Source organism: Anthonomus grandis, chromosome 1 (assembly GCF_022605725.1).
Source record: "Anthonomus grandis grandis chromosome 1, icAntGran1.3, whole genome shotgun sequence".
NCBI lineage: Eukaryota > Metazoa > Arthropoda > Insecta > Coleoptera > Curculionidae > Anthonomus > Anthonomus grandis.
Window position 1 is genome coordinate 40,404,843 of NC_065546.1, and position 21,351 is coordinate 40,426,193.

The following is a 21,351-nucleotide window of genomic DNA, read 5'->3' on the forward strand; positions in this document are numbered from 1 at the left end:
ATTTTAAAGATGGTTTTTTGTTAATATATCTGGAACGCCTAGTTGTAATCTTTTGAAATTTTCAACATTTACTATTGGTTTTATTAAAAACTGATATTGCAACCATTTTTGCAAAAATGTGTGTAAATATGTGTAAAATAAGTGGTCGGTAAAGTTTAAAATTGTTAAAACTTTTTTTCTAGCAACTCCGTGATAATTTTGGTATTAGAATTGAAAAGAATAAACATTTTTACATAAAAAAGGTGCTCTTGTCTAATTTTGATAGGAGCTTCCGTTTTCGAAAAAATCAATTATTAATAAATCATGAATTGGTATTTCAAAAAGTAACTACAAATAACATCTTGTAAAATAATAGTTCTGTGTTTGTTGACAATTAGTTTATTTGTTAAATTTTGTTTAAGGTTTTGTTGACATTTCATATTTTTTAAATTTGCTTTGGCAAAGTAAATTAGTTCTTTTTTGTGATTCATTTTTCAAAAATTATGGATAGATTTACAAATTAGACAAAAAGAGTTAGCTGACATGCATTTTGTTTATGGTTTGTGTAATGGCAGTTCTTTAGCGGCTCTCCGTGAGTATCGCCGAAGATTTCCCCTAAGACATGTTCCAGATCGTCAAGTTTTTATAAACACTCACCGAAATTTATGCAATAACGGAAGTTTTCAAAGAGCTCGTGGATAAGGCAGACCACAAGAAGATTATAATTTAGAAAATGTTTCAAATGTTTTTGAAGAAAATCCGGGGGCAAGTATAAGAAATGTGTCAAGAGCCACACATATCCCTCGCTCTATAGTAAGTAATTAAAAAAATTACTTATTGTTACGATAGTAATTTAATTTTTATTAGATTGGAAGAATGCTAAGATCCCAAGGGTTACATCCGTTTCATTACCAGCGGGTCCAAGATTTAGAGCCAGACGATTTTCCGTTGAGGATCCAATTTTGTCAATGGGTAATTAATAATCCAAACTTAATTCCTTCCATTTTATGGACGGACGAAGCCACTTTCACACGAAATGGTTCATTTAACATGCATAATATGCATTTTTGGGCGGATCAAAATCCAAGAGCCATAAGGCGTAGTAATTTTCAAAGAAGGTTTTCGGTAAATTTGTGGGCGGGATTAATCGGGGACCAACTTATTGGCCCGATAGAATTACCCAATCGGCTAACTTTGGAGAATTATCTTCATATGATGGAAAATAATCTTGTGCAGCTTCTGGAAGAAGTTCCTCTTATCTTACGCCAAAACATGATTTTTCAACAAGACGGAGCGGAGCGCCTGCTCATTTTGGTCGCAATGTGCGTGAGTGGATGAATAACCATTTTCCTGAACGTTGGATTGGTTGAGGTGGTCCATAAATTGGCCTCCTCGATCTCCAGATCTAACTTTATTAGATTATTATTTATGGGGACATTTAAATGAGTTAGTATATACCGTGGAGATAAATACCCGTGAACAACTGATGCAAAGGATTAACTGGGCTGTTAATGAAATAAAGAGAAATCCATTTTTTGTTTTAAGGGCTACTCGCGCAATAACGCGTAGGGCAAGATTGTGTCTTCAGCAAAATGGAAACCACTTTGAACATTTGTTGTAATTTGTGCTTTTTTGTTTGGTGTTTTTATGTTTTTTTACGTAATAAATTAATTGCTCCTTTTTTTTACCTATTCAATTACATAAAAAAAAACAATTAAACTCGAAAAACAATTTTTGATCTTAAATAAAGTATTTGTGATAGTCTTAGGTCATGTTTATCCACAAGGGATTTTTAAGATGCTTTTTAATTTTATTAACTGTTACCGAAATAACTTACGCTGTTCTTTTCAATTCTAATACCAAAATTATCACGGAGTTGCTAGAAAAAAGTTTTAACAATTTAAACTTTACCGACCACTTATTTTACACGACCCTGTATACATTTTAGCAAAAATGGTTGCAATATCTCATATATCATGCATATATTTATAATAATAATAAAAATTATAGTACCAATATTTATTTAATGTATTTTTTTTATTTAGCTACTAAAAAATGCCTGCTAAATGATGTTTTATTGTTCTTGTAGTAATTTCCTAAAAATATTGTCTTTAAAAAACTTGAACTAAACAACGGTCTTTCGGTATTTGTATGACAGTTATTTAATATAATGTAATTTTTGAAATTTAATAAGAAAATGATCCTTTATAAGTTTCGTCTTTTATAACGGCTTGTAATATTGTGAATACCTCTGCGAAATGCTATTTTTTTATTGTAAAAATAAGTGTATTTTGAGTTTTTTGGTTTAAAAGGCAATGAAGGTGCGTAAAAAACCCCTCTGTTGTGCATAATCAACCACTTGGCTTCCCTAGGCTTAATATATTGGGTAGCGTTTTCTTAATATCATATATTATAAAACATTTTTAAGTTTTTAAATTCCTATCTTCCCAGCATCTCTGAAGCATATACTTACTATACACGGTATCGCAATAAGTAAGCTTTCATAGGACCAGCGAATCACATAGCAGATATTGATTAATATCTGTAAGGTTTAATTTTTTTTTGACTACACGCATTTACTTATTATGTTAATCGCAGACACTATAGATAATTAAACGTCAGTTTTTGTAGTGCTCAATAAATTTTATAGGGTCATTGTCATTGTTGGTATAAATTAATTCTTTATAATTTTTCTTTTAACCCTAAAATTCATAATTGCAGATATTTGGAAATTGAATTGTAAGCAATGATTTTTTAAAAATCCGTAAACAGTACCAAGGTATTAATGAATGGTAGCCACTCACAGACTTAGGAACTTTCACCTGGTATAAGTTATAAATTCAAGAAAGAAAACAAACACAAAATTAAGAAATAAAACAAAAATTCTTCCACAATATATATAAGAGGTTGAATAAACATTGCAGGTTAATCGATACTAAGATTCAACAGATAATGAGTTTAATGATATCTAATGAGCTTAATGACATTAGAAGCAAATGAGCACTGAAACGGAGCAGTCCGAAGGTGGTATCCTACTAGAGCTTCTGTACTAGTGAAAATGACGGGTTTAATGGAATTTTAAATAAGAAGTTCCCCATATGCCACTCTTTACGCCTATCCATCCTCATCAACCAGTTAAGTTCTTAAAAACTATGAGAAATATGGTAATATTTTCATTATAAAACTATTAGGCCTAAGCAAATGTCGTATTTTTTCCGATTTTTATGATTTATGTCTAAGCACGGATCATAAATGATATTACAATAACAGGATCAGAGATTCACAAAGAAAAAAAAACAACATAAAAACTATAAATACGCCGATTAATGTTAAAAATGTTAAAAAGTGACTTTTGAATTAATGGTCTTACATGTTCACAAAGTCTCATTTCAGTAGCCAGAACAACATCCAATATCTCTGCACTATTAGATTTAGTAAGAGTTATACGTGGATGTATTAATATCCATCCTATTGCTTTTGAGAAAATCTTTTTTAGGGTCAAATTTCATAACACTAGTTTTTAAAAGGCTAAGTTTAAAGTTATGTTCAAAGTGAGCTGCTTAAGGAAATTTATATCATGATTAAATAAATATAGGATGCATTTAAAAAAATCAAGTAATCAAAAGTGTAGAAAGTAAACAAAAAGAGCCTCAGAATAGAATCCTATAAGGTTTTAAAATCATCAGAAAAGCAATTATAAAAAAATATTATTTATTGAGCTCTACCGACTAGATAAGAACTTGATAATACGATATTGCTATTAAAAGAAAGTCATTGATCATATCGAACGCTTTCGAAAAATCGAAAACATAAGTGTCGATGATAATTTTCTATCTATTAAGGCCTATTTTTATTTATTATGTCAACAGCGACGGTAGCGAGAGCAACTCGTAGTTAAGCTTTTCTACAGCCACATTAATTTTCCAGAAAAATTTTATTTACATTGCAGTATGTGATCAGCTGGTTTAATTACACCCTTTTAAAAAATTTGGATAAAACTGGCAAAATACTTATTACTATCCGATCAATAAATTTGACACTTTTGGTAAAGGTTTATCTATCGAGATTGTCCACCGATTGGGAAAGCAATTATCATAAGCATAATAGTGCTGCTTCGATAAGATCCATATTTTTTTGATGTTTCACACATATACTAAAATAAGGATTTGCTCAAAGATAGAGCCTTGAGACTCGGTAAAAGAAATCATAAAAAAAACGTTATAACGGTAGCTATTTTTAAGACAATTAATGAGCATGCTCTTTAATCCAAAAAAAATCTATAATTCTCTAAACCAAATAAAAACAAAATACTTATTATATGTTTATGGCTCAGAGTATTAAAAGCCTTGTTATAGTCCATTACCAACATTATTGGTATATTAAAATCGAATGCAGACAAAATATTATCAGTTCAACATATGGTTCGATCCAAACGCGGACTATGTCACTGGTAAAATTGAAATACAGTCAAACCTCCCGATACGGACACCTTCAATAGACGGACAACTCCCTTGAGCGGACATTTTTTTTGGTCGCATTGAAAATATACTAAATTCCCATATGCTTTAACGGACACTGTCTCGGGCGGACGCGAACACCTAAAAGTGGTCCGAAGAACCGCTAAACCTTCTCTTGAGCGGACACAGAAAAAATTTAAACACGCAATCGGGGGTTGCATTACGGATTGCATGCGGACGGTACTCCTCGCATGGCGCCGGTTTGTCGGGATGTTTTTGTGTTTTGACTGTTTTGTTAATGCATTTGGCTTTAGTTTATTGTTGTATCTTCTAGCGTTATTAGCGTAACAACCGATATGTCGTCGAAACGTAAAGTGCTAACTCTTAAAGAAAAAGTTGACGTAATTGAGATTTTTAATAAAGACAATCTAAGCGTACACGACTTAGCAAAACGGTTTGGAATAGGAAAAACACAGGCAGCTGAGATTATTAAAAATAAGGATGTTTTATAAAGTAAGTTCCACTCAAATATACATGTGAATGAAAAAAGAAGCTTCCTAAGAGAAGAGGGCCGAAATATTGACAGACAGTGCTATGAGTGGTTCATTAGAGCTCGAAGCAAAAATATTCCATTATCAGGTAACATACTTCAATTATGAACTGAGTCGGAATTAAAACTGAGTCAGTTTACACTTGAAAACGGTTGGAGATACTTACCAACCGAAACGTCGTGTTACATTAAATAAATAAGACAATGCAAGTCCGACAAGATGTTTTCACTGTACCATTGTCTACCACCTTCAAAAACATACTTCAATTATAACACATATTACTGTATATTTTACATATGCCTATTATCTTTTTAGGTACAATTGTTATAACGAAAGCCAAAGAAATCGCTGATGGTTTGGGGTATAGAACTTTCAGTGCATCAGAAGGTTGGCTGCAAAAGTTTCGTACCCAGCACAACATTGCTTTTAGAACTATCAGTGGGGAGGCCGCAAGTGTGAACTCTGCCGATGTCACGACATTTTGGGAGAAAGTACCATCTATAATTAAGAACTATGCTCCCAAAAATATCTATAATGCTGATGAGACTGGGCTATTTTTCCGAGCAGTGCCAAACAGGACTCTACATTTGAAGCGAGAAAGATGTATTGGAGGTAAATTTTCAAGAGAGAGACTGACTATTCTTTTTTGTGTAAATATGGAGGGACAAAAAGAAAAACCTCTAGTGATCGGAAAAACGGCCAAACCAAGAGCATTTAAAAATATTAATGTGAAAGAATTGCCAGTTACTTATAGGTGGAATAAAAAAGCTTGGATGACCGGTGAACTAATGAACTAATGGCCGAATGGTTAAATCAATTTGATAAAAAAATGATGCGTGAAAAGCGAGAAATTTTATTATTTCTCGACAATGCATGTTGTCACCCAAAGGATATAAGAATGAAAAATATTAAATTGATTTTTTTTGCCTCCAAACTGCACTTCTATTGTAAAGCTTTTAGATCAGGGCATTATTAAGAGTTTTAAAACATTTTATAGGACTATCATTATTAAAAAACTTTTATAAGCCATAAAAACTGCTGAATCAGCCCAAGAATTAACAAGAAAAATACACGTCCTAGATGCAATTTACTTTATAAACATATAAGAATAATTATAGAATGATAAACAATAATGATATCAACGAATTTTTTAATGTAGACAATGATTTAATATTAGAGCAAATTGATGACCTTCCTCTGGAGGTTTCGAATCCAGAGGAAGTAGTGGTATTATCCGATGAGTCAGAAGAGGAACACGTTGAGGAAGAAAAGGAATTGACTACCTATCAACAGGCTTTTAATATGACGCAACAGTTAAAACGCTTTACTCAGGCTAGGGGTGACCTATCTGCTCTAGATTTACTATCTAAGCTTGATCTTCATTTCCAAGATACTTTGCTCAAGAAAAAAATTGACAAACGTCTTTATTAGAATATTTTAAACATAAACAATGATCTTAATTTGTACATGTGTTCCAAAATATTTACATATTATTTCTTACAAAAATCTTTATATGTATGTATGTACTAGTTTAGTTTATTTTCGGTTTGTTATTTCATAAGTTTCTGTTTTGGTTTGTTTTTTAAGTTTATTTTTTTGCATAATTATAATTATTTTGTAACGCTAATTATATACTTATTGTCATTAAATAATTAATATTAAACTTGTTTAAAAAAATAAGATGCTGTTTAATTTTGCTTCTGTGCGGCCTTTTTCCCTTGGACGGACACCTCCGTTGAGCGGACACTTTTTGAAGGTCCCATGATTGTCCGCTCAAGAGAGGTTTTACTGTATGTTTAACATATTTTTGAATTCAAATTATTTTTAAAAATTCGAGATTTCGGATATACTAGAAACTTTTAAATTAAAGACATAAGTAAATGCTCAAAAATTGACAAATCAAAACGACCCTGAAACTCTTGTGGTTAAATAACATTTTATTACTATGTGTTTTTTATCAGCTGTATAAAGACGTATTGCATAGTATCCTTTTTTGTTAGCAATAATTAACGATAGTTGTGCATATTGAAAAAAAAATATCTCCGAAGATATTCGAGAAATGTCAGATATACTCGGCATTTTAAATAGAAAAGTGAGAAATATCTCGTGAGAATTATCTAATTTAATTTAAACCACCTTAAAACTCTTATGATCTAATTTTATTAACTTTCTTAACTAATTTTTTTTTAAATTAATTAATATTCTAGGTTTTCCTGTATTAAAATCTTGTAATAGTTAACAAAAATTAATTAATACTTAGATTTTCATATGTTGTAAATTTTGTAAACAAAATAGGCTTATATGACATATAGACTAAAAAAAATTAGAAAAATTACAATTTAGGTTTTAAAAAAAAAAATCAAAAAGTTCCACACTTTTTGATTTTTTTTTCAGAAAATCAATAAATAATTAATATTGAGATACTAATAAACAAATTGGTCGAAACTATGTAAACTAAAATATAATAAAGTATTCATAAAAATATTAATTTGTATATAAAGGATATGATACATAAGCTCCCGGTCTGTACAAACTAACTCCATCAGAATTTTATTTCCCATTATATAAAAGTTGGCTTCGGAACGAAACGAAGGGCATAGAAAGTTTGAATGCGGTAAGTCTGCTTTTTATTTGTTTTGTAGTTTTACTACGTTTTACTATGGCCCATTCATATTTCTCATTTTCCCATTCATGAAATGGACTCTTATTGTTTTTCTTTTACTTTTTTTATTTTTTAACTTTTGTCGGTTCACGTTACACCGGACAACTTTGGTATTCGGCGTTTATTTCGATTGTTTTTTAGGTCAGAAAGTCAACAGAGGTCTAAGTCGATTATACAGTGTGGTGACTTTAACTGGAATAAATTCAGTTAAAACTAATCAAAATTTATCTCGCAAAATTCCTGAGACCCGTCGATTTTTGTTTATTTTTTTTCACATTTCAAGATAGTTTTTGTATTTTTTCACCTACTAAAGCCTACCTAATGGAAAGCCACTTTTTTTAAACTCTCATTGAAAAGAGCCCTTTTTCTTGATTAAATTGCTCTATTTACTTTTGTGATTATCTAAAGCAGAAATACGAAAAAAAACCATTAAATTATTAAAAATTGCGTTTAATGTATAAGATGCTCAAAATGAGCACCATTTACTTGTTGGCAAAGCCCAAGACGATAATAAAATTCGTTTCTGACATTTTCTAACACTTCTGGAGATATTTGTCGGATTTCTTGCCTAATACGTTCTTTGAGTTCGTCTAGGTTTCCTGGTTTGCTCATATAAATTTGACTTTTCAAATGTCCCTACAGAAAAAAATCAAGTGGAGTGAGATCGGGAGAACGTGCCGGCCACTCGATTGCACCCCTTCTACCAATCCATCTGTTTGGAAAATTGTTATCTAAATACTGGCGTACATTACGGGCATAATGTATGGGAGCACCATCTTGTTGCATCCAGATTCTTTCATCATACAAATCTGGATCGAACTGACTCGGATATAAGGCACATAAGACTGGAACTAGTTCATGTTCAAGAAATTCTAGATATCTTTCCCCAGTTAAAGTATCATTGAAGAATATGGGCCCTATAACTTGTCTGCCAATTATGCCAGCCCAAACATTAGTTTTCTGGAGATATTGTGTATTAGTTTCCCTTACCCAGTGTGGGTTCTCGTTAGACCAGTAGCGACAGTTCTGCTTATTAACATGGCCATTTAGGGTGAATGTAGCCTCATCAGAAAAAAGATCCCCTCCGAAGATATGCGATTTTCGTCAATGGCGTTCATCATTAATTCACAGAACTGAACTCTGCGATCTGGATCGTCTTCCAATAACTCTTGAACAGGTTGCATTTTATAAGGTCTTTGTTTGCACTTTTTAAAATTTTTAGCACAGGTTTATGATGAATAGAGTTTTCGCGAGCTACTTTTCTGGCTACAGTTACCGGATTTTCTTCCATCGCTAACGATACATTTAATTGGGTGTTTTCATCGATTTTAGAAGGCCTTTGTCTTGAAACATCCCTCACGTGCCCAACTTCTCGAAATCTGCTTTCGATTTTACTAACCGTACCTTCGTTAATAGGTGGCAAATCTGGATATTTCTGCCTGAATAAGTGGACAACCTCTAGCTGAGTACGACTTCTGTCCCCATAACCAATCATCATTAAGATTTCAATCTTGTGGCATTCGGATAAATAAGGCATTTTTTCAATATAAGTTAACTTATTTAACAACTGGTTGAAATTCACTTTAACAGTGACACCACAACAATGTCAGGAAATGTCTCGATACTAATAAAATAAACAAACATGCCAAAAATTTACCAACACAAAATATTTCGAGACTTTTAATAATTTAGTGGTTTTTATTTTTTTTTCGTATTTCTCCTTTAGATAATCACAAAAGTAAATAGGGCAATTTAATCAGGAAAAAGGGCTCTTTTCAATGAGAGTTTAAAAAAAGGGTTTGGGTTAATTTGGACCCCCCCTGTACGTGAAAAAATACAAAAACTATCTTAAAATGTGAAAAAAAAATAAACAAAAATCGACGGGTCTCAGGAATTTTGCGAGATAAAATTTGATTAGTTTTAACTGAATTTATTCCAGTTAAAGTCACCACACTGTATACAGATATGTATATGAGCAAGTGAAATTGAGTTACCTATAATGTCCGAAAATTTGTAAATTTGTCAACAGTAATGATATTAAATATAAATTCTTTGAAACGCATTTAGGTATATTTTCTTATTTTAAATAATATTAAACACCCTTCAAAATAGTATTTTAAGGGTGAATTCCGAGAATATTTATCTAAAGCACTATAAGCTATTTAGACAATTTGTCTAAACTTAATTTAATGTTTAACCACAAATCAAAGAGGTACTTTACAAGTGGCCACCCTTAACGTAAGAAGCCATTTAAAAGCTTTAAGGGTTTACATTTGTAATGAAAGTTTTTATCTTGGTTTTGCGTCCTTAATACCGAAATAATATCAATCGAACATCTGTCATTTGTTAAAATTGATACTGTGGTAGTCGCTTTTAAGTGTAGCTGCGTGCCCACCAAGATTAGTAATTTGACAAAATGCTAAAAAATTTCCTTAAGCTATCAAAAATAAAACTGAATATATAATTTTCTCTTAAAATTTGCGCAAAAAAGTTTTTTTTTGGAAGAATGAAACGTAAAAAAAATTAATAAGTATTTTATTTCAGACAATTAAAAAGAAAACTGTTTCAAATATTAAAAATAATATTGATATTGATTTAGCATAAATAGCTACATAGAAAAACCAATAAATTCCTCAAAAATCAATAAAAATAAAAATACATATAACAACAATTCTTATACACCTAATAAGGGAAAGTCGCCGCCTTATTATGCTGTAGATTCAATATTTTCATTAAAATTTAAAAAAAAACTATAATAATATCAAATTTAACTAACAAACCAAATACGCCAAATATGGAAAAGGAGTTGTTATTTTGTAATTTATTCTTGTAATATTTGGTCATTTGCTTCTTTTTTCCACAAAATTCGGAAAAAAATCGATATTACTTTGTTAAAAAAATTGCATAAAATTTAAGTGACTTTTTCGGCTTTGTTTTATTATATTTTAGTAATAAGTTCTGATCAAAAAATGTATTTTTTTTTTATTTAATTAATTCTTGAAAAAGGTTCTTTTTTCTTTTGAAAATAAAGCTAATTTTTGATGTCAGAAAACTGTAATCTTTTTAATTGCAACTTACTCATTTTTGTAACCTTTTAAATTTATGTTGATAATAATTGGTTAAAACTTAACGATGTTTTTCGTAATGTAAAAAAAAATTATTTAATTTTCATAAATAGAAATTTTAAAAAAAACCTTGTCAAAAATTTCTGTAGAATTTATTTTTGAAGTTAAGTTATGAGTAAAAGAATCATTAAAATAAAAAAAATTTATACGACAATTTTTTTTAAAGATTTATAAGACAAAAATTTATGTAGAATTAATTTTTGAACTTAAGTTATGAGTAAAAGAATCATTAAAATAAAAAAATTATATTCAATTTTTTAAATTAGAAAATTTTTCTAAAATAAGTAAAAATATTTAAAATTTTTTTAAATTATTTATCAGGCGTAAATTTACAAAAATACTTGCAAGAAATTATTAATGAATTTATATCTAAAATCAAAAATCTGCCCTAAAAACAAATCAAAAATTTATAATGTACAATGAAAAAAAATCGTTAATGAAAATTTATATAAAACTAAATGACCGAGAAATGAACAAAATTAAAAAAATATATTTTTATATAAAGTGAAAACAGAAAAATTACTCTAAAATGGTTAATATATGATTGTATAATAATATATTATCGAATTTATTTTTAAATCAGAAAACCGTCCAAAGGTGAGTTCAAGATTATTAAAATAAAAAATGTAGTTTAATTTTCATAGTGTAATTAAAAAGAATTTCTGTGGAATTAGATTTAAAAGTTAAGTTATAAGTAAAACAATGAGTAAAAGGATAAAAAAATAAAAAAATTCATGAGACAAATTAAAAAAATTACGTGTCAAAAACTAATATTCATTTATTGTTTCAAATTAAAAAATTTTCTAAAATAAGTAAAACCATTATATAAATATTCATGAAGCGTAAATGCGCAAAAGCATTTGCAAAAAATTAGTATTGAATTTATATTTAAAATCAGAAAGATGTCCAAAAAAATCACTAAAAAAAATTTATAATGTATAAATTTAAAAAAAAATTGCTCGTTAATAAAAATTAATAGAGATTTATTTTTGAAATTAGAAAACTGATTGAGTAAAAAATTTAAAAAAATTAAAAAAATTGTTTCTTTTTTATAAAGTGAAGTAAAAATTTACTTTAAAATTATTAATATATTATTGTATAATTATATGTATATTTAAACTATATAATATTGAACTTATTTTTAAATCAGAAAACTGTTCTAAAATTAGTTCAACATAACTAAAATAACAAAAAAATATTTAATTAATAATTTTTTTCCTATTAGTTACGTGCAAAAATTAATATTTATTTTTTTTTTAAATAAGAGTGAAGAATCATAATAAAAAATTATTTTCTATAATATATTAATAAGAAAAAAAAATTTTATTTAAAATTCATACTGAATTAATTTTTGAAATCAGAAAACTATACCAAAATGAATATAAAATCATTCAAATGTAAAAAAAATATACGTAATAAATTTGTTATTGAATTAAAAATTTGGTTGTTAAAAAATTATATTGAATTTATTTTTGAAATCAGAAGACAAGTTACGTTAAATTCCGTCAAAAAATTAAGAACTAATTTATTCAACAAAAAGGATAGCTAGATTTTTTTCTATGAATTTTTGTATTAAAATATGCAATGAAATAAAAAAATATATATATTCTAGACGATTTCATGAGGAAATGAAATAAAACAAAACGTAATACAAGGGCCCAAGAACGTTTATTAATTTTGTATAAAAATACTGTAGTTATAAATAATCATAAAAAAAAATTAAAAAAACATTCTTAAATCGAAAAAAAAAAACATAATATATTTTGGTAAAGACAATAGCACTAAATAAGTTTATGTACTATTAAACAAATTACAAATGTACGCACAAAATAAATCACCCTGTACAATTCTGGAGATCATTATTGCAATTAATATTAAATGAATCCTAAATCATTTTAAGCGTATATTGCAAATCATAAGTTACCCTAAATAATAATACTTTGGTAGGAAGAAACTAATTATTATACAAACATTTAATTATTATAAAAAAAATTGAGCAAATAAATGACCTTCGGTAATAATAAGTTTGGCATCAACAACAATTAGATAAATTTCGATAAATTAAATACAGAGACTCTTCAAAAATTCCCAACAATTTTTAAGTTATGCGAGTATTAAAAATTTGTGCGCAAATTAATAAAGTTTTTCCGTGAAAAGTCTCTAGCACACAGTATAATATATTATATACAATTATTATTACATACATATAAGGTAACATTCAGGAACTTTTTACAAAAAAATGTTAAGATTAACTATTATACAATCTGACTAAATCTTAACAGCCATCAGCAAGTGCTTTGGTTAGTTCACACTTTTGCCACAGGGATTGAATAAGATATTTATTTAAATATTATACAACTAAATGGATACCCTGTTTAATCCTTTTATTTTTTTGAGCTTAGACGAAAATTTGTACTAAAAATTTCGGCGCTTTAAACCAAAAAAAAAAATCTTGCAATAAAGGAAATATCAAATTACTTCCTCCTGACTTTGTTTCTGCTCTGGTCACTCTTTCTATCCAACCCACTCTTCAGATTCTTAATCAAGCTTTGGACTGTATGGAGCTGTAGAGTGGTCACAGAAGGATCGCTACAGTTCTCTAGCCAATGAAGAAATTTTTCACCATTTTCAATAGCTTCTTGAGCATCCATACCATCATAATCCTCCTCCTTGTTTACGTCACAGCTAATACTGTTATTGTTCAACAACAAATTATCCAAGACAGAACGATTCTTACTGACAATCTTTGGTTTATCTTCTTTAACAGTATCATTTTCACTGTTCACATCCCTCTCATTTGTATTCTTAGTCAATTGATGATACAATATCTGAGGCTGTTGAGTGGCTGTCTGAGGTGCCTGAGGTGGTGCCTCTGGTTGTACCATTGGCTGTATATTCCGCAGCTGAGAGAAACCATAATTCTGTTGATACCAGCTCCAGAGTCTCAACTGTTGATTGGCCTGGTCGACTAAAGAGGTGGATGTAGTGGTACTTCCCCCTGCGGTAGAAGTAACTGGAGGTGCATTTGAAGTCGCTGAGCTGATTGTAGAGGGTTGACTGCTTAGGTTTAGCAACGATTGTTGTCTAAGCCAATAGGAAACTGAGTCGTAGACGGTGGGTTGTTGCTCAATGTTTGTTATTTTGTCTCTTTTATCCACGGTGGTAAGTAAGCCGCCATTGGTCTGCGGAAGACTACTGGTGGCAGGAACCATTTTAGTATCTACTGCAATGGTTGGTTTCACATTGGGTTGTTGCTGTAAGACTTTTTGTTGCTGCTGTTGGTAGTACCAGCTCTGATAAGCGGTTCTCCATTGCACGAGAGCGGCGGTGAGGTCGGCGAAATTGTTGGAGCCGCTAAAAGAGGACATTAGCACTTCCGGTACATCGAGGCCCAGTTCAATAGCCAATCTATCAAGTTCCCCTCTGTTTTTTTCAGTCCCGTTTTCCTGTCGATCTTTTTCTGAGGTTTGTATATTGGTTTTAGGAGTGGTATTGGTGATGACCTGTGATTCAGGGTTCTTGGTGGTGCGTAAGTTAAGCGGCGAATTTTCCGGGTCCGATTTAGGATACTCCGATGAGTTTGCTTCCGAATTTGGTGAGTATGAGCAATTTGAAACGTCTGAGCTTTTCATGCTCAGATTGTAAGGTTGATCATCCTGGAGTTTTCTGCGTTTGGCGGGTAAGTAATTAAGGTTCTCGGTTGGTTCTTCTGGGCTTGAGGGGCTGGTACGTACCTGATAGCTGATCTTTTCTTGATTTTTGCACCAGCCTCGTAAAGTAGATTCTGGCACGCCTATGTCCCGTGCTACTGAAGCTTTACTTTCGCCGCCAACACTAACGCGTTTGATAGCGCTTAATTTCTCATGAGCAGTAAGGGATCTCAAAGGTCTCTTGCCGGCTTTTGCTGTCGACATTTTATCAATGAATATTCACTTGTTAAATTACGCACAATAAAACCACGTGTCTGCGTCGTAGGATGCGCATGAAGTTATTGTTTTTTTTTTTTTAACTTTTAAACACCACAGTTGTTTCGGCAGCACATAATAAAGAAAAAAATATTTTTTTCAAAGAGCTTTGTTTACGCGACGAACGTTGACCACGCAAGTTGAACACCGAACACTTCGACTATTCGCGACGAACGCTAAATACGAACTACCGCGCGAATCTCTCTCGCGGTGGGTTTCTTGAGAGGCTCGCTCGCTGGTCACTCGGTTCCTTTGTCCGGTTTTAGATCAATACTTGGGAGATCGGACTTCACTAACTATAGAGCGGGCGCAAGGTCCGACAACGGCTACTGAGGGTATGGTATGCCAATGGTATGGTTCGCGTGCAGATTGACGCGTCACCCCACCACCCCCATGGGTTGTTACGTCCCTCACCCTTCGTCGCGCGGCACCCTTGCCCTCGTGTTATTAGGTGAAGGGGATGTTTTGCGCGAAGGCACTTTTACGCAGCCCGAAGAATCATCATCTCTGCGATATCGCAATGTTTTACGTCACGTGCGTCGAACAGCTGATGCGTGCCGCCAACCCTCCCCACACATCCTTGAATATCCGGCATTATTATATCAGGACACATTAAGAATTATCGAAATCGCATTATACAGTGATTTTATTTCAAAACAAACTACTAGTACTACTAGTACCCTTAATCACTGCAAAAAAAACAAAAAAAAAACGTCAATTTAGATATATACTTGCAGACGTTTAAGTTTATATTTGATAAAGTTGTAAATCACCTCCTCACCTCCAACTACCCTCACTTTGATATATCAAATACAAACGCCCATCATGTACTAGTAAGTGTCTATTCAACTGTGCTAAAGAAAATTAAATCGGTTGATGTACAGGGTTTCCCAAATTCGTAAACTAGAAGAGTTACAACATCGGTTAAATTGAGGCAAAGTTGCGCAATTTGGTGCTCATTAAAATGCCCTTTTGAAATTTCAAAAATTCCGAATAGTTCCGAAGCCATTTGAAAAAAAACGAATATTCGCGATTTCATTTTTATTTTTTTACGACTCTATTTGAGCAGATATAACAAAATAAATTACTCTTTCTCATTGCTACTTTCTCTATTTTACATAATGGTGTCGTCAGATTTTCAAACCGACGTTTCGTATTTAAGCTGTCATCATCTAATATTTTTTTGTTAAATACGGCCCTGAATTTTTTATTAAAGATTTTAAGAGCACCTTATGTTCCGAAAACAATATCGCACTTATTCAAAAATTTTATATTAACAGATATTTCCATAAGGATGTGTTAAAGAGAAAGACCAGAAATATATTTTTAATAGGATCAAAAACGTTTTCTTTACAATAACAACAAAAAAAAAGGTTAATAAATAATACAATAAATAATAATAATAATAATAAATATTTTTTATGTGCATAGAAGAAACAAAAAAATACAAGTTTACAAAATCTAGTAATAAATACGCAAATAAAAGGCCTACAAATTCAGAATTCTGCCATGGCAGATTCTGGTCTTTAACATTGTGGCCCCACACTTCATTAAAAAAAAATGGTAATTTCAGTAACGCTCATTAACAGTAACGCTTAACTAATAACTGATTAAATACAGCATTTTCTTTATAGTAGGTTCATATACCTAATAAACCTACATATAAAAGTTCTAAATTCTAAATTTGACAGTTTATTATCAAGCAAAACAATACACATTGCAAATACCCAAAAAACAGATAAAATGTTTTGTTAAATAACAAAAAATAGAAAAATTATTACAGACAATAAATAAAATGATCCCAATACCAAAAATTGTAATAAATTACTCAAGAAAACAACCATTCAAAAAGTTAAAAAAGAAGAACTTAAATTATATACCCTGCTAAATCATTATATGTACAATCATCCTATTACGAAAAGTATTACAAGAAATTGGTAATCGGTCCGGATCCAAATTTAAAGAATTTATTTGATAAGCAAAATTGTAAGAAAATGATCGTTTAAATAACTGTGTTTTATGTCTCAGAATGAGAATAGTATTTCTTCTTAAATTTTAATGGTGTACATCATTTCTAAAAGTTATTTTTTGATAGAGATAGGGCGGACTACGATATATTAAAATTTAAAAAAAAAAATGTTAAAGAATGAGCAATTCTTCGATTATGCATATTAAGCCATCCAAGTTCGTAAAGTTTATGGGAAATGCGGTTTCTCCTGAGAGTTTTGGAGCTTTTGCAGTCTACCCCTAACCTCATAATCAAGACACCAGCCATACACTACATCACAGTAATTACATTGTGAAAGGACCAATGAATCACATAAAAGCTTCTTAATATCATTACTTAAATAGTGTCTATGCAAATAAATTAATTTTAAAGCAAGATATGCCTTTTTAAGAATATTAGACACGTGATGTTTAAAACGAATATTATTATCTACTATAATGCCCAAACTCTTACATTTGTCAACAACTGGAATTCTTTCGTCCCCCTATTTAATGTTTATATCATTTAAAATATTATTTACATTAGTTCGATTAACTATGAATATTATAGATGACTTCGAAGGATTTAATTTTAATAAATGCTTTGAAGAAACATCACAAATAGCTTGTAAATCCTGATTAATTTTAAACTTATTAAAGTAGTTTATTATTATTATAATTAAAGTAGGATTCTTTAAATCTTAGGCCCTGACATAAATATGTACAAATTTAAGCAATTATTTATCAAAGTGGCGGTGCGTCGTCCGCGCTGACGATCATTGTTTATAAACTATTAAATATTTTGACATTGACATTGAATTTCGTTCATTATTTCACAAAGACGACGCGACGGCCGCATTTCACTTATTTTGCTAATATTGATAATACTTTAGCTCAATACGGAAGTTTTGTTGAACCAAGGGTTAAATATGGAAGACGAGTCGCTTCCGAAAAGGAACAAATTATCCTAGACACTGTAAGTTTTAAAACCATTGCAGAATAGAAAGCAAAATGAATAATTTTTAATTATTTTTAAGGCAAATAATAATCCTTGAGTTTCAATCAGAGTTTTCTCAAACGAAGTGGCACTACCTCGAATGACAGTTTAAAGAACTTTACATAATCGTGGATATAAACCTTATAAAATTCATATTAGTCAAGACCTAGCGATGCTGAGAGACGCTTTGAATGTTGCTACTGGTTGCAAGATAGAGTTAATGAAGATGCCGACTTCCTAAATAAAATTATAGTGACAGATGAATGCAGTTTTTCAACAAATGGACTATTTAATAGAAATAACGAACACTATTGGTCAATAGAAAACCCAAGGCAGAATCAAGAAGTAAGACCTCAGGGACAACAATCATTTAATGTAAGGGTTGGTATGTAGCATAATAAAATTAACGGCCCGTTTTTTCTTGAAGGAAGTCTAACTTCCGAATAAGGACCAATATAATGGATGCCTTAATGGAAGAACCTTTGGATGTATTACATCAACTATAGTGGCAACAGGAGGGTGCACTATCCCATAATAGACGAAGCGTCACCAATTTATTAAATGAACTGTTCCCTAACAAATAGATTGAAAACCAAGGACCCGTACGTTGGCCCGCTAGAAGCCCCGACCTAAACCCTTTAGATTACTTTTTTTAGGGAGTTCTTCAAAATCGTCTTTATCAAAATACTCCACAAAATCTTGAAGCCTTACGTCAAGCCTAACATTAGAGCTATCCCCACAAGGACTATTCAGCGTACCATCCATAAAATTCACAGACTAACACGAAAATGCATCCAAGCAGGCGGATTACTATTTGAACATTTGCTTTAATTGTGCCATTTTTAAACCTCCTTTTATGATAGTGTTTAAGCTTTTCTTATTAATGCGTTTTTATAAAAAAAGGTGTTTGTTTTTAATGCCAATAATTTTTTTGTCATTATTATAAAATTTTTGAATAAACTTTGGTTTAGGAACATAAGGGGCTCTTAAAATCCGCAATAAAAAATCCAGGGCCGTATTTAAAAAAACAAACTTGATGATGGCAGCTCAAATACGAAACGTCGGTTTGAAAATCTGACGACACCATTTTGTAATATAGAGAAAATAGCAATGAGAATGAGTAATTTATTTTATTATATCTATTCAAATAGTCTTAAAAAAATTTAAATGAAATCGCGAAAACTATTCGGATTTTTTTTTTAATTTCAAAAGGGCATTTTAAGGAGCACCACAGGCATAACTTTGCCTTGATTTAACCGACCTCGTATCTCTTATAGTTTACGAGATCCCAGTGGTGAGGCTCGAATTTGGGACACCCTGTACCGCGAATAGAGACCAAAAATCCTCTGGAAATATTAAATAATGGATATTTTATCGACCTCAAACTTTTGTATATCAAATAACTACCCTAAATGTGATACATCATTTTGAACCGGATACAATCTCCTATTTAACCAAACCGAAAAAAAAAACCGGTTGGTATGTAAATAGTAATAGTATGTAATAAGCAAATAGTAACCAGAAATTTGTGGTAATAAAAGACATTGAATAAAAAGAAAGCAAATGTTCATGAGTATAAGCAAACGCTCAAAGCAAGAGCTTAGAGTAACTGGTAGGAATATAAGCATCTACTCGAGTTAATATGAATAACGATTTGCTTATATCTAAAAGCATTTGCTTCAATAAAATAAGCATTTGTGCTCATTTTCATTGGTCATTCCTATCGAAACTCGCAAACAGTCAAGTTGCGTCTGCATTCATTTGACCATATATTGATTGTAAGTGTAATTAAAATACCTTCAGACGAGGAGAATGATAAAGAAAAAGGTACCTATCAATCCACTACTAGCAATGCACTTGCAAGAAAGACCTGAGATCCTAACTAAATGACAAATTCCACATATAAAAAATAAAAAAACGAGGTAGGAAGGCCATTAACCGTTTCGCAACTAATGAAAAAGTAAGCAACATGAAAACGAGACTAAGAAATAAGGTTGACAAGAACAAAACTGGCAATGACAAAAATTGTGGGAAAAAATTTTACTTGAATTATTGGATGGGGAGGAGAATCCGACTATAGGTAAAATGCAAGGTAAGATTTTATTTTCTTTGTTAACTGATTGAAGAAAAGTTTGCATCACATAAATCGATGTATCTTTTTTATTAAAATGTGATATATGGATGTATGTAGTACAAAAGTGCCGCGACTATGTCAAAAAAACTCCACTTTCTTTTATTACCCATGTTTGATAATAACATACATCTAGAAAACGCGATATAATTTAAAAAATATTATATTTTTTTTAAATATTTATATTTTTAAACAGAGCATTTTTCGTACTTATGATTGAATATGTCATTTTTAAAATAGTTTTGTGTTAATAAATTAGCCCTTTTTTGCATATAAACATAGAGAATTTTTCTAAAAACATTTAATTAGAATCTTGATAGATTATTCCATTCTAAGAGTCAAAAGTGCTCTTCCTTATCTTTCCAATCCGATAAAGAAAAGGAAGACTGGCTTATAACACTGCCACAAAAAGCATTGAAGCAGCAAAAAAACAAGAACTTGCAGTCATTTGAAACAGAAGAAACTTCTAAACTGGCAACACAGGAATACAATACCGTATTCTTATATCAAAGACTACTCGTATCCAGAGGCAGTTTTAAGAAGAGGCAATATGGAAAACATCGGCGCAGCCAAATGCCAGCCATGATCATAATTCTAATATAATAACATAATTGAACTAAAGATATAAAGTCCATTGAAACGATATATTAGAATGGTCACCTGTCAAAACACCAGCATTTTACTTGTCAAACAATGTAAATAGAAGGTGGATGACATTGTTTGGCAGGTGGAATGCTGGTGTTTTGACGGGTGACGATTCTAATATATCGTTGCACTGGACTTTACATATATTTTTTGTATATCTTTGTATTTGTATATTGTTGAGTTGTACTGAATTCGAAATAAAATATAAATATTTTTTTTATCAGAAAATAGAAAGTCGGAATAAAATGGTAAATTAAAAATGTTAGGATTTAAAAAATATATTAAATGTAGGTAGAAGCTGAACTGTAGAAGCCAATTTTCTACTTCGTAGTCACCACCGTTATGATAATTGTCATCTGGTTCTGCATTATATTCAAAATCAGCATCTCCCAAATACTTGGCAATATTGTAAAGCACGATGCAACAAATAATGACGGATAGAACTTTTTCTAATTTAAACTCGTTACATAGATTTCAAAACTGGAAACCTGCACTTAAGTTGGCCAAAACACCTTTCAATTACAACCATTTCTTTCTTAAACAGTCTGTTGTGAGCTCTTTCCAATGCGTTATTACGGTTTCTGAATGAAGTCATTAGCCACGGTTCTAAGCCATACCCCTCATCACCCCGTATTACTGCATCAGGAAACTGTTTCATAGTTACACGTATATAGAAGTTCCTCCAAATTCCTGCACCGTGTACAGATTCCGGCAAAAATATAACATCAGCACTAATAACATTTCCACTGAGTTACATGTTGCCTGCACATTTAAATTCGCCAATCCCTTTCTGGTGATGTATTCATCACCGTGTTGATTCGGTTTTAAAGTCTAAACACGCCTGCAATTAATC

At 31.0% G+C, this 21,351-nt stretch overlaps 2 protein-coding genes and 1 long non-coding RNA gene across 4 annotated transcripts in view; 1 reads left to right on the forward strand and 2 right to left on the reverse strand.

Annotated features, from left to right (window-relative positions):
- The window catches only part of LOC126737736 (dynein regulatory complex subunit 7), a 234,111-nt gene that overhangs the window by 192,700 nt on the left and 20,060 nt on the right, over nt 1-21,351 (reverse strand). The gene's annotated exons all lie outside the window — the stretch shown is intronic.
- On the reverse strand, nt 12,571-15,419 carry LOC126737759 (protein distal antenna). Its single transcript, XM_050442794.1, has one exon. It carries the CDS (start codon nt 14,686-14,688, stop codon nt 13,249-13,251), a length of 1,440 nt encoding a protein of 479 aa, XP_050298751.1. The 5' UTR covers nt 14,689-15,419; the 3' UTR covers nt 12,571-13,248.
- Nucleotides 17,547-18,632, forward strand: LOC126737809 (uncharacterized). Of its 2 annotated transcripts, XR_007661114.1 has the most exons (4): nt 17,547-17,701; nt 17,763-18,067; nt 18,150-18,324; nt 18,379-18,632. It is a non-coding gene; the product is annotated as an uncharacterized LOC126737809 (long non-coding RNA). The 2 variants fall into 2 exon arrangements; XR_007661112.1 differs by having other exon boundaries at nt 18,150-18,632.